At 39.3% G+C, this 20,433-nt stretch overlaps 1 protein-coding gene across 13 annotated transcripts in view; it reads left to right on the top strand.

Annotated features, from left to right (window-relative positions):
* Positions 1-20,433, top strand: part of LOC125465044 (adhesion G protein-coupled receptor B2) — a 687,705-nt gene that overhangs the window by 594,994 nt on the left and 72,278 nt on the right. For 12 of the 13 annotated variants that reach the window (XR_007250162.2, XM_059654252.1, XM_048558109.2 and 9 more), the window contains 3 exons: positions 1,376-1,442; positions 2,265-2,350; positions 10,165-10,263. Coding sequence is in view for 12 of the 13 variants with exons in the window: in XM_059654252.1 (XP_059510235.1) it covers positions 1,376-1,442; positions 2,265-2,350; positions 10,165-10,263 (252 nt within the window). In the remaining variant the exon portion in view is untranslated. The remainder of the gene's footprint in view (positions 1-1,375; positions 1,443-2,264; positions 2,351-10,164; positions 10,264-20,433) is intronic. The other variant, XM_048558107.2, reaches the window with a different exon arrangement.

Here is a 20,433-nt window from a genome sequence, read left to right as displayed (position 1 = left end):
ATAATTAGGGAGAGAGGGGGAGGCGGATCGAAGATGGATTGAGGAGAAGATAGGTGGAGAGGAGAATCCGGAGGGAAGAGGGTAACTTCTTCAGGTTAGGCATCCCTGGAAGAGGCTTCGCAGTGAGGTTAAAATTGTGATCAGAGATAATGGGAACTGCGGATACTGGATAATCCGAGATAACAAAGTGTGGAGCTGGAGGAACACAGCAGGCCAAGCAGCAGCTTAGGGGCAGGAAAGCTTATGTTTCGGGCCTAGTCCCCTCATCAGAAAAGGGGAATGGGGAGAGGGTTCTGAAATAAATAGGGAGAGAGGGGGAGGCGGACGAAAGATGGATAGAGGAGAAGATAGGTGGAGAGGAGAGTGCAACAGAGTTGCAGTGGGAGAGAGATCCCCTGAGGTTCTGCTTCTAAGATGCTGCTTGGCCTGCTGTGCTCCTCCAGCTCCACACTTTGTTATCTCGGATTATCCAGTATCTGCAGTTCCCATTATCTCTGATCACAAATTTAACCTCACTGCGAAGCCTCTTCCAGGGATGCCTAACCTGAAGACGTTACCCTCCTCTCTCTGTACCAACCTCAGGGGATCTCTCTCCCACTGCAACTCTGTTGTACTCTCCTCTCCACCTATCTTCTCCTCTATCCATCTTTCGTCCGTCTCCCCCTCTCTCCCTATTTATTTCAGAACCCTCTCCCCATTCCCCTTTTCTGATGAAGGGACTAGGCCCGAAACATAAGCTTTCCTGCCCCTAAGATGCTGCTTGGCCTGCTGTGTTCATCCAGCTCCACACCTTGTTATCTCGGATTATCCAGCATCTGCAGTTCCCATTATCTCTGATCAGATAATCCAAGGTGGCTACAGATGGGCCTAGTCCCCGGAGCAACGGAGAGGCCAAGTCCTGAGTGATGGAGGTACCGAGTTACGAGTCCCGGTAGAGCGCGACTTACCTGGTTGCTGCTGAGTGCTGGTGAGGAGCGGACTGGAGGATAGAGGGATGTGGGACAATCGCTGGACTTGGGCCTGGTGCCAGATGCTGCGCTGCTGTTATCAGACTGTAATTTAAAGCCTTTTCATTATGTTGTAACTACCTCTGTCAGTAATGCATATGCTTTCCTTTAATCCTCCTTGTGTAAGATCATTTTTTTCCTCCCTAAGATTTGTACTTAGGTACTTGTACCTAAGACGGTGCCATTGAAAGGCAGCCATTGTAAAAACTTTTCCCTGTACTTCTCTACTGTAGTACAAATGACAATAAAGGATATTCTATTTTATTCTATCTGTCATAACTCTTTGTAGTTTAACAAACACCATGTATTTATTTCCTAATGGCAAGTATGTCTCTCTGAAAATGACTTTGTTTTTTGTCCACTCACAGCTGTTGGTTATCTTTGGAAGGAGGCCTCCTTTATGCATTTGTTGGACCAGCAGCAATAATTGTATTGGTAAATTTTACTTTTTAATGCAACATGTAACATTAACTGTATGATCTGGACAAATGCTAAACTTCACCTTGATGCAGCCAGGAAGTCATAGGAATCATATCAAGAAACTCACATTTATGCTGACCATATTTTGGATGCATAGGAAGTTATTCAGTTTGCAATTCCATCTCCTTATCTTTGTTGGTGTTAGCTTTTCTGGATTCGTTTATATTGTATTTATTTATACACCAATGATTATATATTGCTCTGCATGCAATTTCTAACTAATCTTAAACAAATACTAAAATATTTTCTGTTCTGCAAATTTCCAAAACAAAATTAACATGTTCATGGAAAATAGGTTACAAAATTGCGAATGACTGACAAGAGAAAATCCACCAGCAGTTGCTTAGAATGTTTCTGTGTAAAGCAACCAAAGGAAATCTTTATACCTTTGTTAGGATCTTTTAAAAGTGGCTGATACTTGAATTGACCTCTGAACTAATATTCTGGTCTTGTCAATTCAATTCGAAATAGTTGATCAATAAACCATCAATTTCATATCAACACCATCTTTGAGAGCGAAAACGGCCACTTATCAAACTTAACTTTTATTCCCACGTTGGTTTACACCGTGACAATTCTCAGACACATACTAAGACATTCCTCTAATCGATGAACAGTCCAAACCAGGACTTTTCTTGAAAATTATAATCACGTACGTGTTTTGTTTCTCAGAGAAAATGTAGCCTGCAGTATTAAATGGATATGAGGACTGCTGCTTGATGAAAACTGATTATACAATTAATTGAGTCCTTGCTAATTCTCTGTTTCTTGCACAAGGTAAACATGCTCATTGGGATTATAGTATTCAACAAACTCATGTCCCGAGATGGAATTTCAGATAAGTCCAAAAAGCAGAGAGCTGGGTAGGTACTGACTTTTTGCTGCTTCATTTTGCCTGCAATTATTTGGATATCATATTCAATATGTCCAGTTCATTGGTCCATTTACCCTTTTGCTATCTGAAATGTTTCCTAATTCCACTCGTTGAAAATTCCTCAGTATTCGGTTGCAACATCTGATTCATTTTAGGAGAGATTTTTATTATTGTTCTCCAGAATAACTCATGATGGCCTGACATTTGTAAAGTTCACTTGTTTCAGGAAGCCTGCATTTTCAGGAATGACAATTTCAACTGAATTCCCATTTGAAACTATGGTAGAAAAATTGTGCCGCAATTTCAAGGTAAACAACTTACTGGAAGTTACCACTCACCTTCACCCAGCAGAGAGTAATGCAGATAAATGTTGTCAGCAAGACAAGATACAGACTGCCATGCGGAGTACTGACAAAGTAAAATACAACCTCCTCTAAAATGATGCATGTTGATGACCTCGAACATGTTATGGAGACTGGAAGTATCAGGAGAACTCTACTTCCCAGGTAGATTATTCATACAAAAGGCACCTGGCAGTGATATTCTAGCAACAAAATTAAATAGCAGGAGTATATGTTCACTGTTAGTTAACTTTTTAAAAACTTTTGAAATGATGCTAGTAGAAATGTTTTCTTGCCTAGAAGGAAGCACAGGAGTAAACCATGACCTCTAGACAGTTTAAGTTCAATTTTGTGGAGGGAGCTCCTGCTAAATTAGACTAATCCAATAGCTTTGCACTCTCTCCTTTCAAAAATCTCAACATTACTAACCAATTTTTTTAAAGAAACATTCATGGGTTGTGACCATCATTTGTTCATCCCTAATGGTACTTTATAAGAGGTAAACTGCTTTCTTGAACTGCTGCAGCTGGAATGGTATAATGCCCACAGTGCTATTAGGAAGGGAATTTCAAGATTTTGACCTAGCAACAGGACAATGTACTTCCAAACTTAGGTGTTGCTGCAATGCATCTTGCAGATGGTACACAATGCTTCCACTGACGGAAAGAGTGAACAAGATAGTAATCAGCAGTCTGCTTTGTCCATAGTGTTGAATATTTTGAGAGTTTTGCAGCTGTGATCATTCAGAAGGGGGGAACATGCAGCAACTCCTGACTGGTGTTTTGGAGGTAGTGGAAAGGCTTAGTGGAATCAGGAGACGTGTCACTCTTCATAGGATGCGCAATTTCTGCTCTGATCATTTGCCCCAGATTTTACATGGTTAGTCCAGTTAAGTGACCCTCCCTACCGCCTTCATGATGTTGGTGATGATGAATTCAATGATGGGTTGAATGTCATTATCTGTTTGTTTTTGAAGCTACGTTGGATGTCCCTAATATATGTTCATCTACCTACACCAACACTGTGTGCATTCCAAGTGATTTCCTCAAGCATTTTCCTTCAGATGATCAAAATAACTGGCCTACAGTCACTTGAATCTGCCTTGTCTTCTTTTCCAAAGACACTGACTGCAATAAATTAATTCCAGTTTACAGGAAATGACCCAGTTGTTATACCAATTTTCAAATTGGTAATTTTATTGAAAAATATAACTCAACTATGATAATATTACCAGTTTTATTCTCAACATTATCATTAATTGTTATTAGTTGAGCCTTGTCTTCAAGTGTGAATATTGATGCAAAAACTCATTTATATTTCCACCATACCCATAAACTTTCCATAACCTCTTTTCAAGCATCCTTCATCAGTTCATTTCAGTCTTTGACAACTCTGTGCCACTTCAAATAACAGAAAAACCTTCCACACTACTGACACAATTGTCTGCAAGACTGTTTTCTATTACCCTTTTAACTGATCTGGTTAAGTGTAGTTTTAGGTTACTTCTCCTTAACAATGATCAAATGGATTCTTATCCCAACAAATATTTGTACCCTAAATCTTAGCACATAAAGAACCCTAAGCACCTCTGATCTCTGGAGGCTAGAGCATGATGTCAACATTTGATAATGTATTGCCCATTATTTGGCATTATAGATAGCATTTTGGTTCTTAAATGGTTTGGGCCAGGACAGATGTCTTTCTGAATAGGTTGTTAGTCTGGGCACAGGGAGCAAGCACTGGGTATATGCAGTAGGCATATTCATGCCAGTGCTACCAGCTGGAGCTCACTACTGCAACTGACACATTGCCTTAACACCATTGTTCTAAACACCAGCTGAACACCAATTCAGCAGCAAGTAGATTCCCGCTACCCTGTTTTTGAAAGGAACTGTTAACTACTTTCAACTGGATTGTTGATTGACTACCGCTTGCCACTGCTGAGTTTGTCAAAGTCATTGGTTTATACAACTATTTAAAGTTGCTGATGTCCACAGTAGCAAGTGCTAAAAGATTTTGTGCTGACTTCAAGGATCCTGTATAAAGTGCTCGTACCCAGTAAGAGTGCATGACCTACAGTGTGACAGAGAAAATTAGCACACATTACACAGGGAAAAGGACAATCTGTTGGAAGAAGTAGAAGGACGAGGAATATGAAAAACTCTCTGAGAAGTTGGTCACATCTCACCAGAGTGTTCAGGGAATGTTTTTCATGCCTGAAACTCAACAAGAAACTGACATTTCTGCTTCACTGAGGCTATCCTTATGTAAAAATGCCACATTCTGCCATTACAGCTACAACTTCAGAGCAGGGTAGACAGTTATTGCTGGTCACTATGAAAGTGGCTTTGAAGTTTTATGAAGATGATATTTATAACGTTTCTGTGTTGCATTAAGGGTAGATAATTATTTGTCAGCTAGGTAATTGGGCCAAAACCTACTTTCTGTGCCATAAAATATTCAGCGTTTTATGTCCCCTTTCATTCAGAAAGGACGTCCAGATTTTTACAGACCTGCCGGTCTGCAGGTGAAGGAGTGGTAGGTTCATAGTTTGCACATCATATCATTAATGGGGATCATTTCGATCCATTCACTTGTGGTCCACTTCAGGCCTTTAAATGCCCAACTAACAATCGCTTAAGAGTTTTCGTCCACTGCATCTGGAATATTACCTGCAGCAGGAAGGAAAATGGCTCCCTGGAGACTGGGCAGGGTTTGGTACCTTTTCATCAAAATTCCACTGTCAATTCGAGGCCTCATTCCAAGTATATTTCATTTCCCTTGCACCTTGCCCTGTCTACAGTGGCGCCCACTGCCCTCACTTCACTGATTTTAAATGGTTGCAGGGTATGCCAGCCAAACAGGATGTTTGGGAGTGGGCAGGAGGTGCAGGGTTACAGGGGAAACTTCAACTTTATGCTTTAATCATTTTGCCACACGATTAGCATAGAATCACTAATCTGTTGTCGAGTATGTATTGACTACTTTTCAAATAGGATCTTACGTTGCCAATATTTTATCCTTGGGCTTCCATTTTTAAAAAGAATTACTCTTTCATAGGATGTATGTTAGATGGTCAATGCCAATGTGTGTTGCCCATCCACAATTGTTCTTGAATTGAGTCACTTTTTAGGTCATTCCAGAGGGAGTTAAAAGTCAACCACACTATTATGTACCTAGAGTCACATGCAGACCAGACTGGCTAATGATGGAAGACTTCAATTCCTAAAGAACATTGGTGAATCAGATGGGTTTTTACAATAATTGCTGCTAATGACATGAGACTGATAATTATAGACTAACTACTCAATTTTACATTGTATTAAATGAATTCAGATTTCACTAGCTGCAATGGTAAATTTGAACCAATGCCCGCACAGTATTAGTTTGGGCATCTAGATTACTAGTCCAGTGGCATTACCACTATGCCACTGACTCTGTAATAAGTGAGCTTTGACCATGTTATTGGCATGTGAAAACTGGGATCTAATCCATTACAGGTCTCCAGTGCTCCAAAGTCACTGTATTCTAATCTAAATGAGTAGGAACCCCTTGGTCTGAGATATTGTAAAAGCTACTGAGACTACATGCTGAATTGTCACGTCTCTGTCATTAGAATCATATTAATAAAAACAAAACTCTGCAGATGCTGGATATACAAAACAAACACAGAGAATGTTGGAGAAATACAGCAGGTATGGCAGCACCTGTGGAGAGAGACAAACAGAGTTGACATCTGAGCCTGTTAAGAGTCTTCTTCAGAATGCCGCTAAATTTGGTCACTGTCACTACAAAATACTTGATAACAGTGCCAATATCATAATATAGATTAGAATCATGTTTGTCTGAGCTTAGGAAAAAAATCAAGTGTAAAATGAATTTAAAAATCCTTTCACTTTGCAAGTGAATCAAGGAAAACAAATTTAGAATGGATATCAGGGATGCATTTAATTTAGATGCAAGGGTCTTATAGATGTTCTTTGTTTTTGGCGGCCAGTATTTAGTTCAATAATTATTAACGGTTGCACTGATTAATTGAATACAAAGTGAACCTTGCATTGCAGTATTCACAATTCAGACTTGCTCTGACAGCAAAAACGATCGCATTTTTCAAACAGAGAGTTCTATTAATTAATTGACTGTCCCCTTGTCAGATGATTGAATGCATAAATAACCATGTAAGTGTGGGTAGGATCTTCTGTGTTTTTTTTAAAGAATGAATTATGGATTTCGAATTAAAGGTTGAACATTAAGCTGTGCCATAGGATGCCACTCAGGCTTTTTATTGGATGAGTTATTGTTGAGAAATACTTCCTTACTGATTGTCCTGATAAAGTAATACCCGTAAAGCTAATGACTATTAACATCATAGACAAGTTTTGATTTCTGAATATAGTCTGAAGTATCAAAATGAACTAATCTCCCTGCCACATAAAAAGCACAATTACAGGCAGAAGTTACCCTCTTGATTTTTTGAATGTGTGCACCTGATATTCATTAATTACATCATGATAATGCTTTTGCCACTCAGATATGATGGGCTGAGTTCACGACGCATTCTCATAGATCACTCAAGTGAACATTGTTCTGTCTAAACAGAGATACTAAATGTTTTTAAATCATACACTTGTCACAAACATGTACCTCCATTCAAACTAACTGAATGGTTTTGAGAAACAACAGCCTTGACTGATTTGTCTTTACAGTCCTAGAGATCACTGAAGCCTAATGTAGGGCTGTAACTCGAATCCCTGCAGGGATCAAACTAAGGATCAAACCAAAACACTGAATTCAGAGTTGAAACATCAGGGAGCCCAGTAAATCCAGTTAAAGTAGAACGATTACCAAGGTAATTCTGTGACTATTAGTGCGGCAGTACATATGAAGTAACAGTCACAAATAAAGTGTAAGTGATTGCCATGTATCTCTTTCAAATATCAACAGAACTTAGTTGAAAAGGAGTATTGCGGATAAAAGATGTACAGCCCTTGGGAAATGTGGCGCATCAGTGGGGTTTAGGAAAGAAGAAATGTGACGCATTTCAGAGTGAACTGCTAGGTTGGAGCCCTCTGTATTAAATAGCATCAAAGAGCTCAGCTGAGTCTGGCCGAAGTCTTGAGAATTTCAAAAATTGTTGGAATGTGGATGGTTGATAGCAGAAGAAGTTCAATGCAGTGAGGTCTGAGGTGATGCATTTTGTACAGAAGAACATTACAGCCAATATAAAGTAAAAGGCACAGTTATAAAGCCAGGGTGCAAGGGCAGAGGAACCTAGTTATGTATGTGCACAGATCATTGCACGTGATAAGACAAGCAGAGAGAGCAATTTAATGAAGTATGCAGCCTCATGGGCATTATTAACAGGGGTGTATGTATCACAGTGCAAGAGCAAGGAAGTGTTACTGAACTTGTAGAAGACACTTGTTGAACCTCAGAGTATTATGTACAACTCTAATCTCCCCTGAATGTGAACATATTGGAGAGAGTAAAGAGGAGATTTACAAGAATGTGGATTCTAGAGATGAGAATCTTCAGTTATGAAAATTGATTGGGACTGTTCTCGTTGGAGAGAAGATGTTTAAGATGAGATCTGTAGAAGTTTTCAAAGTCATGATGGGGCTGAATATAAAAGATCAAGAGAAACAAGTTCTGTTTGTAAAAGGGTCAAAAATGTGACAGAGTAGATTTAAAGTGATTTGCACAAGAAACAAATATGATGTGAGAGAAACAGTTTCACTGAGCGAGTGGTTTGGATCTTGGATGCCTATCTAGAAGAGTGTTAGAGGCCAGTTCAGTTGAGGCATTCATGAGGGCACTGGATGATTATTTAAACAGAATTAATGTTCAAGGGTATGGGGGGAAAGACAGGAGATTGGCACTAGGTCGTGGTGCTGATTTGGAGAGCCAGTGCAGACATGATGTGCTAAGTGTCTTCCCTGTACACACTGTAACACTTGGGTGTTTCTGAAATTGGAATGTGCTAATTCATGGGATTCCAGCATGGTTAATTTCAATGACCAGAAATTACTGTGGTGGTGTGCTTATCCAAATTTGCGCATATATTCTTGTTACACAAATTTAAAAGAACATCCACCTTAATAAGAAACGTTATTTTACTTCAACTAAATTATTTTACATAAACAGGTATGCAGAGGTGAAGGATGAGAGGCTGGGTCATTTCACTGATAAGGGGACTGAAAATTCAATTATAACGACTTTACTCATCCCTCATTAATTGAATGAGTGAAATTAGCAATTACTAAAATTGCTGTTTTACTTCTGAATTATGTATATATGCTGTTTTAGAATGGGGATTTCTTGTCCTCACTTGAGTAAACAATATTTAGTACAGCCATTTTAAAAAATTTACCCTTACAATTCCTTTGATTTTTCTCTGTATTCTATATGAACTGAGGAATAGATAAACATTTACTGATTCTCTTATGCCATATTATGCCAATGTGGGCAGCTACTCTGGCACTAGAATAACAGTTCATCTGATTACCCTTCAAAAACTGATGATAGAGCAAACATCAATCTATGAAAGAATGTAACAGAAAATAATCATTTCCCCATTCCTGTAGAAGGACTGCAAAGTTCGTAAAGACATCTGCTCACAGACTGAGAGACAATTGTCCCTCATTTTGTCTTCACTTATCAACTGATTAAAGGGCTAATTGGATAGCATGATATTAGAATCATTTTTACTGTAATCCACAGTTGATCTCAGTGCTGTCACTGAGGTCCCCTAGCTTTCCTCTTATTGCATCAGAATTATGACAGCATACGATTTTCAGCTTTGCTTCTGATCCTTCACACTTTCTCATGTCAAGTGCGTTTTAATATTTTGGGAATATGGACCCATTGTGGGTAAATTTGGGACAATGCTCTTTTGGACTGCTGGGAGAAGTCTCGAATAGCAGGACTGAGTAGAGTTGCTGTGTGACTTACCACAATATTGGTTGGTGCTGTGCCAAATGATTTTTGGGAAATTAGTTATCTGTTCTACACTTAGAAGAACTTCTGTATCATGCCTGTTGACTTATCAATCAATTGAAGCAGGGAACTTCTCAAAATGAATCTCACTCAGTGTGAACCCTTAACAGTGATAGATAAAAGCAATAGTTGGGTGTACCTTGCATCCATGAGACTGGGGACACAAAGAAGAGAAAAATGCAGAATTGCAGTTGAAAGCAGTGTGGGTCATAGTTAGGGCTCAGGCAATACAGGTTCAAGGGATTGGAGTTATTAAATTTACCAACATATACAAAATATTCTATCTTGCAAAAGAAAATGTCTTCACTTCAATTGTTAATTAATTAATCATTGTACCCCCAGTTTCTTGCATTCTAATATTGCAAGATAATTACATCTGTGCTGCTTTTCTCAACTGTTTGTTTTTCTCTGCATTTAAACTTGGAGTCTTTCTTTGTCCTCATTTTTGCTTTGCATTTGTTTCAAGTCAGGCAACTGAAGCCCGTAGCAGTTTGATGCTCAAATGTTCCAAGTGTGGAGTTGTTTCAACTACAGCATTATCTGCCACCATCACCAGTAACGCCATGTTAGTCTCATCCAGTTGATCCTAACTCTTGCATCATGGGTAACTTTGAAAGAGAAAGTATCCCTTTATTCTCAGCCTAAATAAGATTTTTTTAAAAGTTAAATGTTGTACATTTAGAAGTGATGATGTACAGTTTAGACTTTTAAAGGTTAGTGGAAGCCTTACAGCCCATTGTGCCTGTGTAAGTTATTTGAAAGAGTCATTCAGTTAGTCCTAATCCTACCTCCTTCTTTCCCTAAGCGTCTATATGTGCATTTTTTTTAAGTAATGTCTCCTCCCAGTCTTCTTCAAATGTACAATTTGTCCAAGGAAGTCAGGAAAGTATACCTGCTTCATCATATTTACTCCATTTCATCCTTAAACTATTGTTGATTCCTGCTGAAATTAGTGACTGTTAACCAAGTTTTGTATTGTAATACAGCATTGCAGCCGCAAAGGTAACAAGGTACTGGATTTGATATTCACTTACAGCTGTTGACTAGACTACTGGCAGGAAGTAATGTTCTTCATTTAAATCAATCAGCATTCCTGTTCCTAATCACTATTAGTGATTCCCATTAAAAAGTATGCATGCATGATCATGTAATGATGACAAGATTAGATTTGCATGTGATGCCACCCAATGTCAAATAGCTTGTCAAAACCCGCTTGTTAACATTAAGAAGAGAAGTTTGAATAGCCAGATAATTGCCTATCCTTGTAGAACACGTGGATCAGCATGACTCAGCATATTCTGGAAAGGAGAGGAAAAAGAAATGAACCCATGATGTTACTGCTGTATGGAAACAGGGCAGTGTTAATTAGTCATCAATTCTCTATTCCTGCGCTTCATAGAATGGAAATTTCCCATGCCCTCAATGGCAATGGCTATACCTCCCTGGAAGAATCATATGATATATCAAATGAGGCCTTTATCTTGACTTAAATGCTGCACTTTGGAGTTCATTGCACTGCTGCTGCAAGAACATACTATACACAGGATCAGGCACCCAGCTTATGGACTGAATTGGGGAGTATCTTAGGACTGACCAGTCACTGTCTCAGCTCACACTCACTTCACATTTGCCTAAGTGGTTACAGCACGGTGGCTCAGTGGTAAGCACTGCTGCCTCACTGCACCGGGTACCCAGGTTTGATTCCACCCTCGGGTGACTGTCAGTGTAGAGTTTGCACGGGTGTGTCGGCTTGGGTTTCCTCTGGGTGCTCTGGTTTCCTCCCACAGTCCAAAGATGTGCAGGTTAGGTGGATTGGCCATGCTAAATTGCCAATAGTGTTCAGGAATGTGTCGATTAGGTGGGCTATACGTCTGGGTGGGATACTCTAAAGGAGGTGTAGACTGGTTGGGATGAAGGGCCTGTCCCCATACTGTAGGGATTCTTTAAAAAAAAAACTGTTTTAACAGTTCCCCTGTGCCAACCAGAGGGAGGAGAAGAGAAGGGCATAACTCAGCGACTTAGAAGTCAGAATTCTGCCAAATCATGGAAGTTGTGTTCTTTGTGTTCTCCTCAGAATTCTGTTTCCAGACTGTAGGGATTCTATGATTTCCTTGCTTTCTCTTTTTGTGCTTTGGTCCTCAGCCAGAGCTGAAAGGTGCACAGTGATCCTATCTTTAGTGTTCAACACTGACAGAAAGATGGGCAGCTTACCATGGATGTTATCAGTTATCAGTCAAGGCCGTGAGAAGTACAGAAGTATCCTATCTTGATATTACAGCATGCACCAATAGCCTTTTGCATACACACAACATGTGCATCAACCAAATGGCCATGTCTTAAGGTCTAAGTGAAGTAGTCACATGTGATATCCAGGGGGACTGACACTTGTCAGGGAGTTTCCATGCAGTCAGTCAAGGGCTTCGTCTGGGGAGGTGAAGACAGTTAGTTGGCCACTTGGGGTAGTCATGATCAGGATTACAGAGAATTAGTAGCCAAATGTTGGGCACCCTCAACACTTGTCTTGGCTTTTTTGCCTTCCAGTAGGTTGTTTTCTCCAGGAATTAGACAAAGGGAGGGATTGAATGAGATGAAAGTAAATTGCATGGCTATTAGTGTTAGCACTAGTGCAGGGGAGTTAAAAGTGGTGAGCTGTCCCAAGGAAGCAAAAGGCACAGAGGACATACATGTTTAGTGGCCTGAGTGAATCAGATGGGTGAAAGTGAGCAGGGATGACGTTGCAGGCAATAGTGAGAGTGTACAGCATAAGCCTTGGTGGGAGGTGTGTGCGCAGCAGAAATAGAGTGACCGTGAGGTAGCAAAGTCAAGATGGTGGCACTTACCCTGGTGGAATAGAGAAGGTCCATGACCTTCCTTCGGCATTGCTGCGCATTCCCCAAAGAGTTGAGAGTGCGTTGATCAAGCTGGCAACCTCGTACCATTCTTTCATGGTTTGATATCATGGCATCATCTGCTGATTCTGTGCGAAGAGGGCAACCTTCCTGTGACATCATCCCAACCTACCAGGACCTCCAGGTGCATTTCACAAATTTCCTCAGTCCCAGGGAAAATATTACGAATCATACAGGAAAGCTCCAGACTGCCAGCACTTAACCAGGAGCACAACAACCTTCTAAAAGACAGTACTGCTTCCTGTAATTCTGGAATATCCCAGCAGCAGAGAGTAAATCCAATCACAAAGGGTGGGAGAAACGGGAGAAAAGCTGTTTGGTGTGTGGCAGATGAGTTTGGGATGATCCCAACTAGAAACTCAATAGGCCCTGTAGAGAGAAACCCTCCATGAAATTTGATGAAAATTACATTTAGCCAAGATGTGGAAAATCAACCCATGCTGTTTATTCAGCTGAGAGTAAATTTACTTTTGTTAAAGAAACATCAGACTTAGCTAGGAATTTTATCATTATTATTGTGTGCAATGGTACTGTCCATTTGAAAGGCAAGTTACCGCTTCAGGTTTGTTTGCATTCAGTTACTTGGGTGTATATCTTGGGATTGCAGCAATTTCCCTTTTATTCAGTATCAAATTAATTCTTTTCCATTTGCTCAGGAATTGTATTACTTCTGTTTGCTACAGTTGTTTAATAAATCATTTCCCTGATCCTTTGGGTAATAAATCAATCATCACTGACCTTGATGCTCACTGAATGGTAATTTGAATTAGCCAGTTTCTTTTTTCTACCAGAGTTTATCATCTTTGTCTTGGGCATTGAATTAGTCACTTCTCAGCCCATATTATTTGGCTGTTTTTGTTAAATTTCTGGTGACCTCCAGGAATTTATTGATTCAGCAATAATCGTGCCATTGAATGTCAATGGAGAGTTGGTCAGATTCTTTTTTGTTGTAGATTGTCCTTGTTTGGCAATACTGTAATATCAATACTTACTGCTACTTCTCAGCCAAAGCACAGGTCAGTAGTTTACAGACAGTGCTGGGAGAGAGGCAGACTGTGTGCTACCCCTCCCTGCAGAAGGAACGTCATTGTTCAGTCACAGAGGCATACAGCATGGAAACAGACCCTTCAGTCCAACCAGTCCATGTTGAACATATGGAAAAAAAATTGACTGAGTTCAACATCAAAGATCCCTAGTAAAAGCGAAGTCACTGGCAATCGGCGTAAGGAAAGATTGTTGTGGTTGTTATAGGTCAATCATCTCAGTCCTAAGATAATGTTTCAGGAGTTCATGAGGAGCAGCATCCAGCAACCTTCATCTGTTCATCAATGTCCTTCCCGCCATTGTAAGACCAGAAGTGGAGCTGTTTGTTTATGATTGTACAGAGATGGGTTTTTATCAAAAGGATTGCCATGTTCCCAGTTTTGAATCGTTCCTTTATTCTTTCTCTAATTTATAAATTGTTTACTTTTCCTTCTCCCCTGTAATGAATTAATCACTGTCCCTTTCCTGAATATTGTATTGCTCCCTTTCTCTTGTGCATTATGTTAGCCATCTCTTTGTATTTCATGCAATTAGTTGTTTCTCTTTCACTACTGTAAAACTCTTCGGACAAAAATCTCAAAAAATCTTGGATCATGCTTTCTTGATTGTTTTAATTTTGAAGTCAAATACACCTGACTTGAAAAGGTACCTGTAATTAACGTTTTGCTTGGAGAGGCAGGCAAATGGGTTGCTTAAGGCTTTTATTAAATGTATTACTTCATAATTCTCAGTTTATCTAATGGTGCAGTCCTTTTTCAAAGGGATACTGGATCTTTATTCTGTAGGTCTATGTGAAATTATATTAACAGTATAATAATATTAACAGTACAAGATTTGTTTTTGTATGTTTTCAGCTGCAATGAAATGTGTTCTGTGGAGCTTTCTGTTGCAGTTTTTATGTACTCTGCAAAATGTGGGTGATAAATTGCACATGTATATATCACACCATTTTCTGTTTATGTTTTTATCAGTAAGACAATTGTAAGTTGAACTTCAGGAAATCTTTGTGGTGCAGTGAGTTAACCACTGGTTTGGAAAACAGGAATCACTGCAAATCTGAACCAACGATCTCTGTGTCTTTGTCAAAACATGATACATACAGTCAAATGTGGCTCCTCAAGCCTGCTCTTCTATTCAATACTAACATGCCTGATATTCTACCTCAACTGCACTTTCTACCCAGTCCCTGTCTCTCTTAATTATCTGAAAGAACAAAAATCTATCTGCCTTAACTATACTGAATGACAGAACAGTCACAGCTTTCTGTGGAAGAGAATTCCAAAGATTCTCAACCCTTTAAGTCAGAAAGATATTCTTTGTCTCAGCATATTTTAAGGCTGCGTCCCGTGTTCTAGATTCCACTGCAAGTGGGAAAATCTTTCAGTGTCAATTTTGTCAAGCCCTTCAGAATTCTGTATATTTCAAAGCAATCACCTCCTATTCTTCAAAGGTCCAGAGAGAATAGACCCAGTTTTCTCAGTCTTTCATGATAGGAAAACCCTCTCAGTCCAGGAAGCAATCTTGTGAACTAAGTTGCATTCTATCAAAATAAACCTCAGCTGAATCTTAAAAGAATTTACCCTAATATTTAGTATTCCTGCATCAACATACGCACTTAGAAATTGCTGTTGGCATCAATTTGTGTTTTAGTAAACCTTTTTGACAAAGTTTAGTACCGTCAATTTGTTCGTGATTCAGTCTAAATATGATCCATCTACCACACTTAGCTTGCCTTTGAAACTAGAGCAATTTCAATCTTCTGAATTATCTGTGAATTGAAAGAAGTTCCAGTTTTTGTGTAATATATTCTATATTACAACAGTGACCACACTTTAAAAGTTAAGTACTTTGGGATATCATAAGGTTGTGAAATGCGTAGAAATGCAATTTTCTATTTTCTTTAAAAATTGCTGCAAAGTTGTGTATTATTAATTAAGGAAAGACAGCTTTACAGGTCAGAAAATTACAAACCCTCTGAGATCTCATTGAGATAATTTTCAGAACTGATGCTTTTACATATTTAAATTTTCAGGAAATAGATTTAAAGTAGGACATTGCAGACTTTAGTTTACAGTCTTCGATGTGGCTGGCCTGTATGAGGAAGCAAAGCTTGGGAATATGTTGAGCCACAAGAATCTCAACAGCCAGCCATGTTACCTCTTCCATCATCAGGATAGGTCACTGTGATCAGAGATGGCAAGAACTGCAGATGCTGGAGTCAGAGACGCAAGAAGGGTCCTGACCCGAAACATCAACTTTATTGCTCCTCTGATGCTGCCTGGCCTGCTATGTTCCTCCAAGTCATTGTAATCGTTGGTTGCAATATATCATAGACATGAGGAGCGGTAAGCTTGGTGTTGCTCACCAGATATATTGCACTGCTTCAAAGAGCAGCACCATGCTAACTCTATAACCGAATATCTGGCACAGTCATGACAGATAAGGTATTGCCTTGCACTTAATTTGAGTATTGTACTTAGCTTTTAGCAGAAACCCAGATATTAATAGGTAGTTTTTAAAGAATGGAGCAAAGTATTCTTTGACAGGAAATTATGTAGTTGTTCCATTGCTTAGCATCTGAACTTCATATCTGAGCCATTAATCCATTCCTGTAATACAGCTGATTCCTCACTGAGTTTTTCATGTTCTGTTTTTACTGTGGTACCTTAAGTTTACCCTTCTTAGCTCAGATTTTCAAAGTTTTCCATTAGAATACTAGTTAGAGTATGATTTGATTGTAATATTTGATGACTTTAAACTGTGTACCTGCTAAATTCAAAGGGCAGTAAAATCCAGAGAGGTACAAAAATAGGTTTCTGGTCTGATCCCATCAGTTTTCCACTGAACTGATAGGATTAAAGATATCCCCTTTGAACCAACTTGTTTGAACTTAGTGAGTGCTTTGTAGTTGATACAATGCTGACATGAGTTGTAGCTGTATAAGTTTGCTCCCCCAGTATCATCTTTACACTCTCCATCACCTCATCACAAAGTATGGCATAATCAGTAGTTTTAAATAAAGACAAAGCATGATTTAATCTGAACACATTATCAATTTCAGGCCTTATAAAACACTGCAGTGTGCAGAGAGACTCAAGAAGCAAACCGATAGCTGTTTTGCTGACCCAATCAACTCAGAAATGCCTGTCACAGTGCTGCTGTGAATCACTGAGGAGGAGCTTGTTGGCCGTACTGGCATCTTATTACATAACCACAACGTGCAAATCAGCTGAAAACAAAAATGGCCCTCAGTGCTGGCTGCAGGAGGCTCATCATAACATTTACTGACTTTGAAGGCTACTGACAGCAGTGTTCAAACATTGTGTTGTGCATTGCTGAAGCTGTATCCAGTACATCTGTGTGAAACTTTAGTCTTCAGCAACATCTCCTGTGCCTTTTTTCAAGATTGTGCAGCTGAAGGAAATCATTGCTTTCATGGAGTTTCACAACGCTTTTAATATAGTACTACGTGCAGTCATATTAAAGAAACTGGAAATGCTAGACATATAGTGCAAAATTGTTAATTTTAGTCAGGAAATGTGCATCTACTCCAACATTAATGTGAAAGTATAGGGAATCACACAAAACCTATCCAAAAATGATATGAGTTAAGTTTGCCTACTGTTAACGACCTCATTAGCAATGCATTGGAATCCCAAATCTACTGATTTGGAGTATCTATTATAGATATTTCTGAGACTTCAAGCGCGTCTTTGTGCAGATGAATAAGTCATTGGCAGACTAGGCAAGAGGTTTTATGAACTCTACACATCGATTTAAATATTTGGCCACGCCATGGAATTTAGTTGCATGTTCCTTATGTGGCATTACTGCTTTCAAATGCCTAAAAAATAACGTTGAAGTGATATTTAGAAGACAGAAAATGTATCCATTCAGTTTACTCATTTATTTCTGTATCTTTGGCGTCTACTGGATGTCAAATGCAGCCCAAATACACCCTTGCAGGACCAGGCAAAGCCAGGCCAATGGCAGTTCAGTCTTGTCTTTTATTCACTGCTAGCAGAGTCTCTTGTAACAGTGTTTCTTTATAGTGCGGAAGTGCACAGCACCCCTGGACTGTTTTCAATGTTCAGATCTGCTGTGTGATAAATCTTTGACAAAAGCTTCAGAAGTAAGAACCAAGGCTTTCCCCATTTGGTCACTTGGCATAAGGATAGAGCAAGCAGCAATGAATTTGTGAAGAGAATCGTATGTCACAAAAGAAGGCCTGTCAACGCATCACATCTAAAATATAAAAGCTCTCCTGTATTGTTTCTCCTACCTCACACCTCTTCATCACATCGCTGTTTAAGTGATGCATTGCCATCCTGATGTCAAGCTGATAGTATTGGATTTACATTTGGCATTGGGTTTGTCTGCGTACGTTGGCTGTGATGAGATTCTGGCACCTACAAACCACTTATGAAGGGCCCAAATCTGCATTTGGCTACTGCCTAATGAAAAATGGTGGAATAAAGGGTTACCCTGTAACATTATTCTTATTGTTGTTTCTAAGCATGTGCAGGAGGAGCCTAATCACACTAACATCAAAGCATATGCAATCGGGGCTGAGTATGTCAGGTTCCACTTTTCACTGACGACTGTATGGATTGCCTTCTATCAACACTCTAGTCATTATCTTACAACATCGACTAGTGACTCCTATTCAGTGGGAGGTGAAGAAAGGCTCCTTTGGTATCTGTTGTGTCAACATTATTAATTTGTTGATGTAAGTTTGAAATCAAAGCAACTCTTGTGATCAATGTGGTAAAATGATAGTTGGCTATGATATCAGGTCAGGGAAATTCTCCATGGTGCTGTAAATCACCATTTTCTAAACTCTTTTCCATTGTGAATCCATTGTGTGGTTTGAAAGTCGTGCAATTCCTTGGTGGACGTTAAGGACAGTGACCTATCGGAACAGAGGTGGGATGTTGCCCGTTGCTGCCTGAAAGCTTGTGACCTGAAGATTTCAGCTAGTATCCAATTTTAGGAAGTCCTAAGCTAGTTGTATCATTGTTGCAACTGGATGGAATTAATTTACCATAAGGTCAATCCGAAAACCAGGTGTTTGTTAATTAGGATAGCCTCAAGTGAACAAGAATCAAAGATAGTTTTGCAATTTTAGCTGCCTGAATTACAGCAACATGCAACAATAACTCAATGCCCACTCCCAGCACCCTGGCTCTGCTGATCTGCTCCCAGTCTTTGGGGTCAGAGTTGTTGTTTCTGTAAAGGAAGAAAGTTATTTATCTGTCAGGCAAACAAAATCAAAATGTATACATTTCTCAAAATTTTATTCAGAGACTCAGTAATAATGAAGGAGCCCCAGAGGTCTGACTTTGAACAACTGTAAAATGCAACTCATCTGCACTACCGGTGCATATAGATTATTGGCCACTTCAGAGACCCACTATGTATCATCTTATTCTTCGGTTATATGTGTTATGCACAAACATACATAACCATGGAGGATTTGGTCTAGGAGTCACAAATTATGTAAAAGAGGTTGAAGTAACAAATCATGTTTTAAAGCAGTTTATTATGAAGCCACTGGTTAAACGGACAGAAAAGAGATAGGCCTAGTAGCAGATAAGACAGTTTGCAACTCTGAAGTGTACAAAAGGATTAATAAAGCAGACTAGTAGTGTCAGCCTTTTCTGTTTTCAGTCTTCTTGAACTAACCAAAGTTTTAGTCTGGAGCCAGAATGACTCAATTTCTGGCAACTTTTCTCTGTCGAACGTGATTGTTCCTTCTTGACTGCCAATAAATGTATTTTATTTCGAGGGAATTGGTGGATCTCTCATGCCAATCACTCATTCAATCATATCTTCCTATTCAAATGTCCCTGTATGAAGATTGATATTCAGAGTATACCATTGATCCGGTTTCTACTACTCCTGAGGTCATTTTCTTGCTTAATCCCTATAAGAACATCTAATTTGTTAAACTGACAACAACCTTCATCTAATCAGGCACAGGAAGGTATCTGTCAAGGCCTGTACCTAAAGGAACTTGTCATCGGTTATCTCTCAATTGGAGAATCAAGTCTCCTCAGTGTCGTGAATTTCTTCTGTGCATCTTCTTGTGACCGAATAGACCAATTCTCCATAATTCTGGCACATGGGGCAAGATAGTGGTATCTGAAGTGCAGAATTTGCTTCTTCTGCTTTCCTTCTCTGCCACCTCTCAGCTTCATTGTTAAGGTGTTTGGACTATAAGCCGATGTAGTTTAGTGGATAAGTTGTCACTGTTCTATGCTCTTCGAAAATCATCAGTCAATGCGACCGCACTTCAAAGAAAATTTCAGGAAGTCTTAGTAGGATTTTCTTCACCCTCCCTGAAATGTAGGTCATTTTGTTTTTGAGAAAACAATCTAAAAGAGAGACACGTACGTAAGTTATCTGGACATTGGCTGACCTAAATGCTTGTCATGCCAACCTTCAAGAAGGAGGCCCCTCTGAAGGAGCTGTGTAACACAAATAAAGTCCTTCAGATGTGGAATGGACAACCATTTTTTTTTGTTCTCCCCCATAAAGAATTCCTTCTATTTGGACTTAGAGAGAGACAGTGAGAGAGTTGTTGTTAAGAAACCAATGCTTCCAAATTTCTCCTCAAGCTTTGATTTCCAGCAATTCAATCATAATTCTTGGAACTATCATTTTCAAACAATGATGTGTGCATACATTTACTGTGTGAGCAGTTTTGCTGAAAAGGCTACCTGTAGCATTATGCATGCAATGTTATACAGTGCAAATGCCAATGAAGCATATGCACAGAA

Source organism: Stegostoma tigrinum, chromosome 24 (genome assembly GCF_030684315.1).
Source record: "Stegostoma tigrinum isolate sSteTig4 chromosome 24, sSteTig4.hap1, whole genome shotgun sequence".
In the NCBI taxonomy this organism is placed as follows: Eukaryota; Metazoa; Chordata; class Chondrichthyes; order Orectolobiformes; family Stegostomatidae; genus Stegostoma; species Stegostoma tigrinum.
This window is presented reverse-complemented; position numbering and strand designations above follow the sequence as displayed.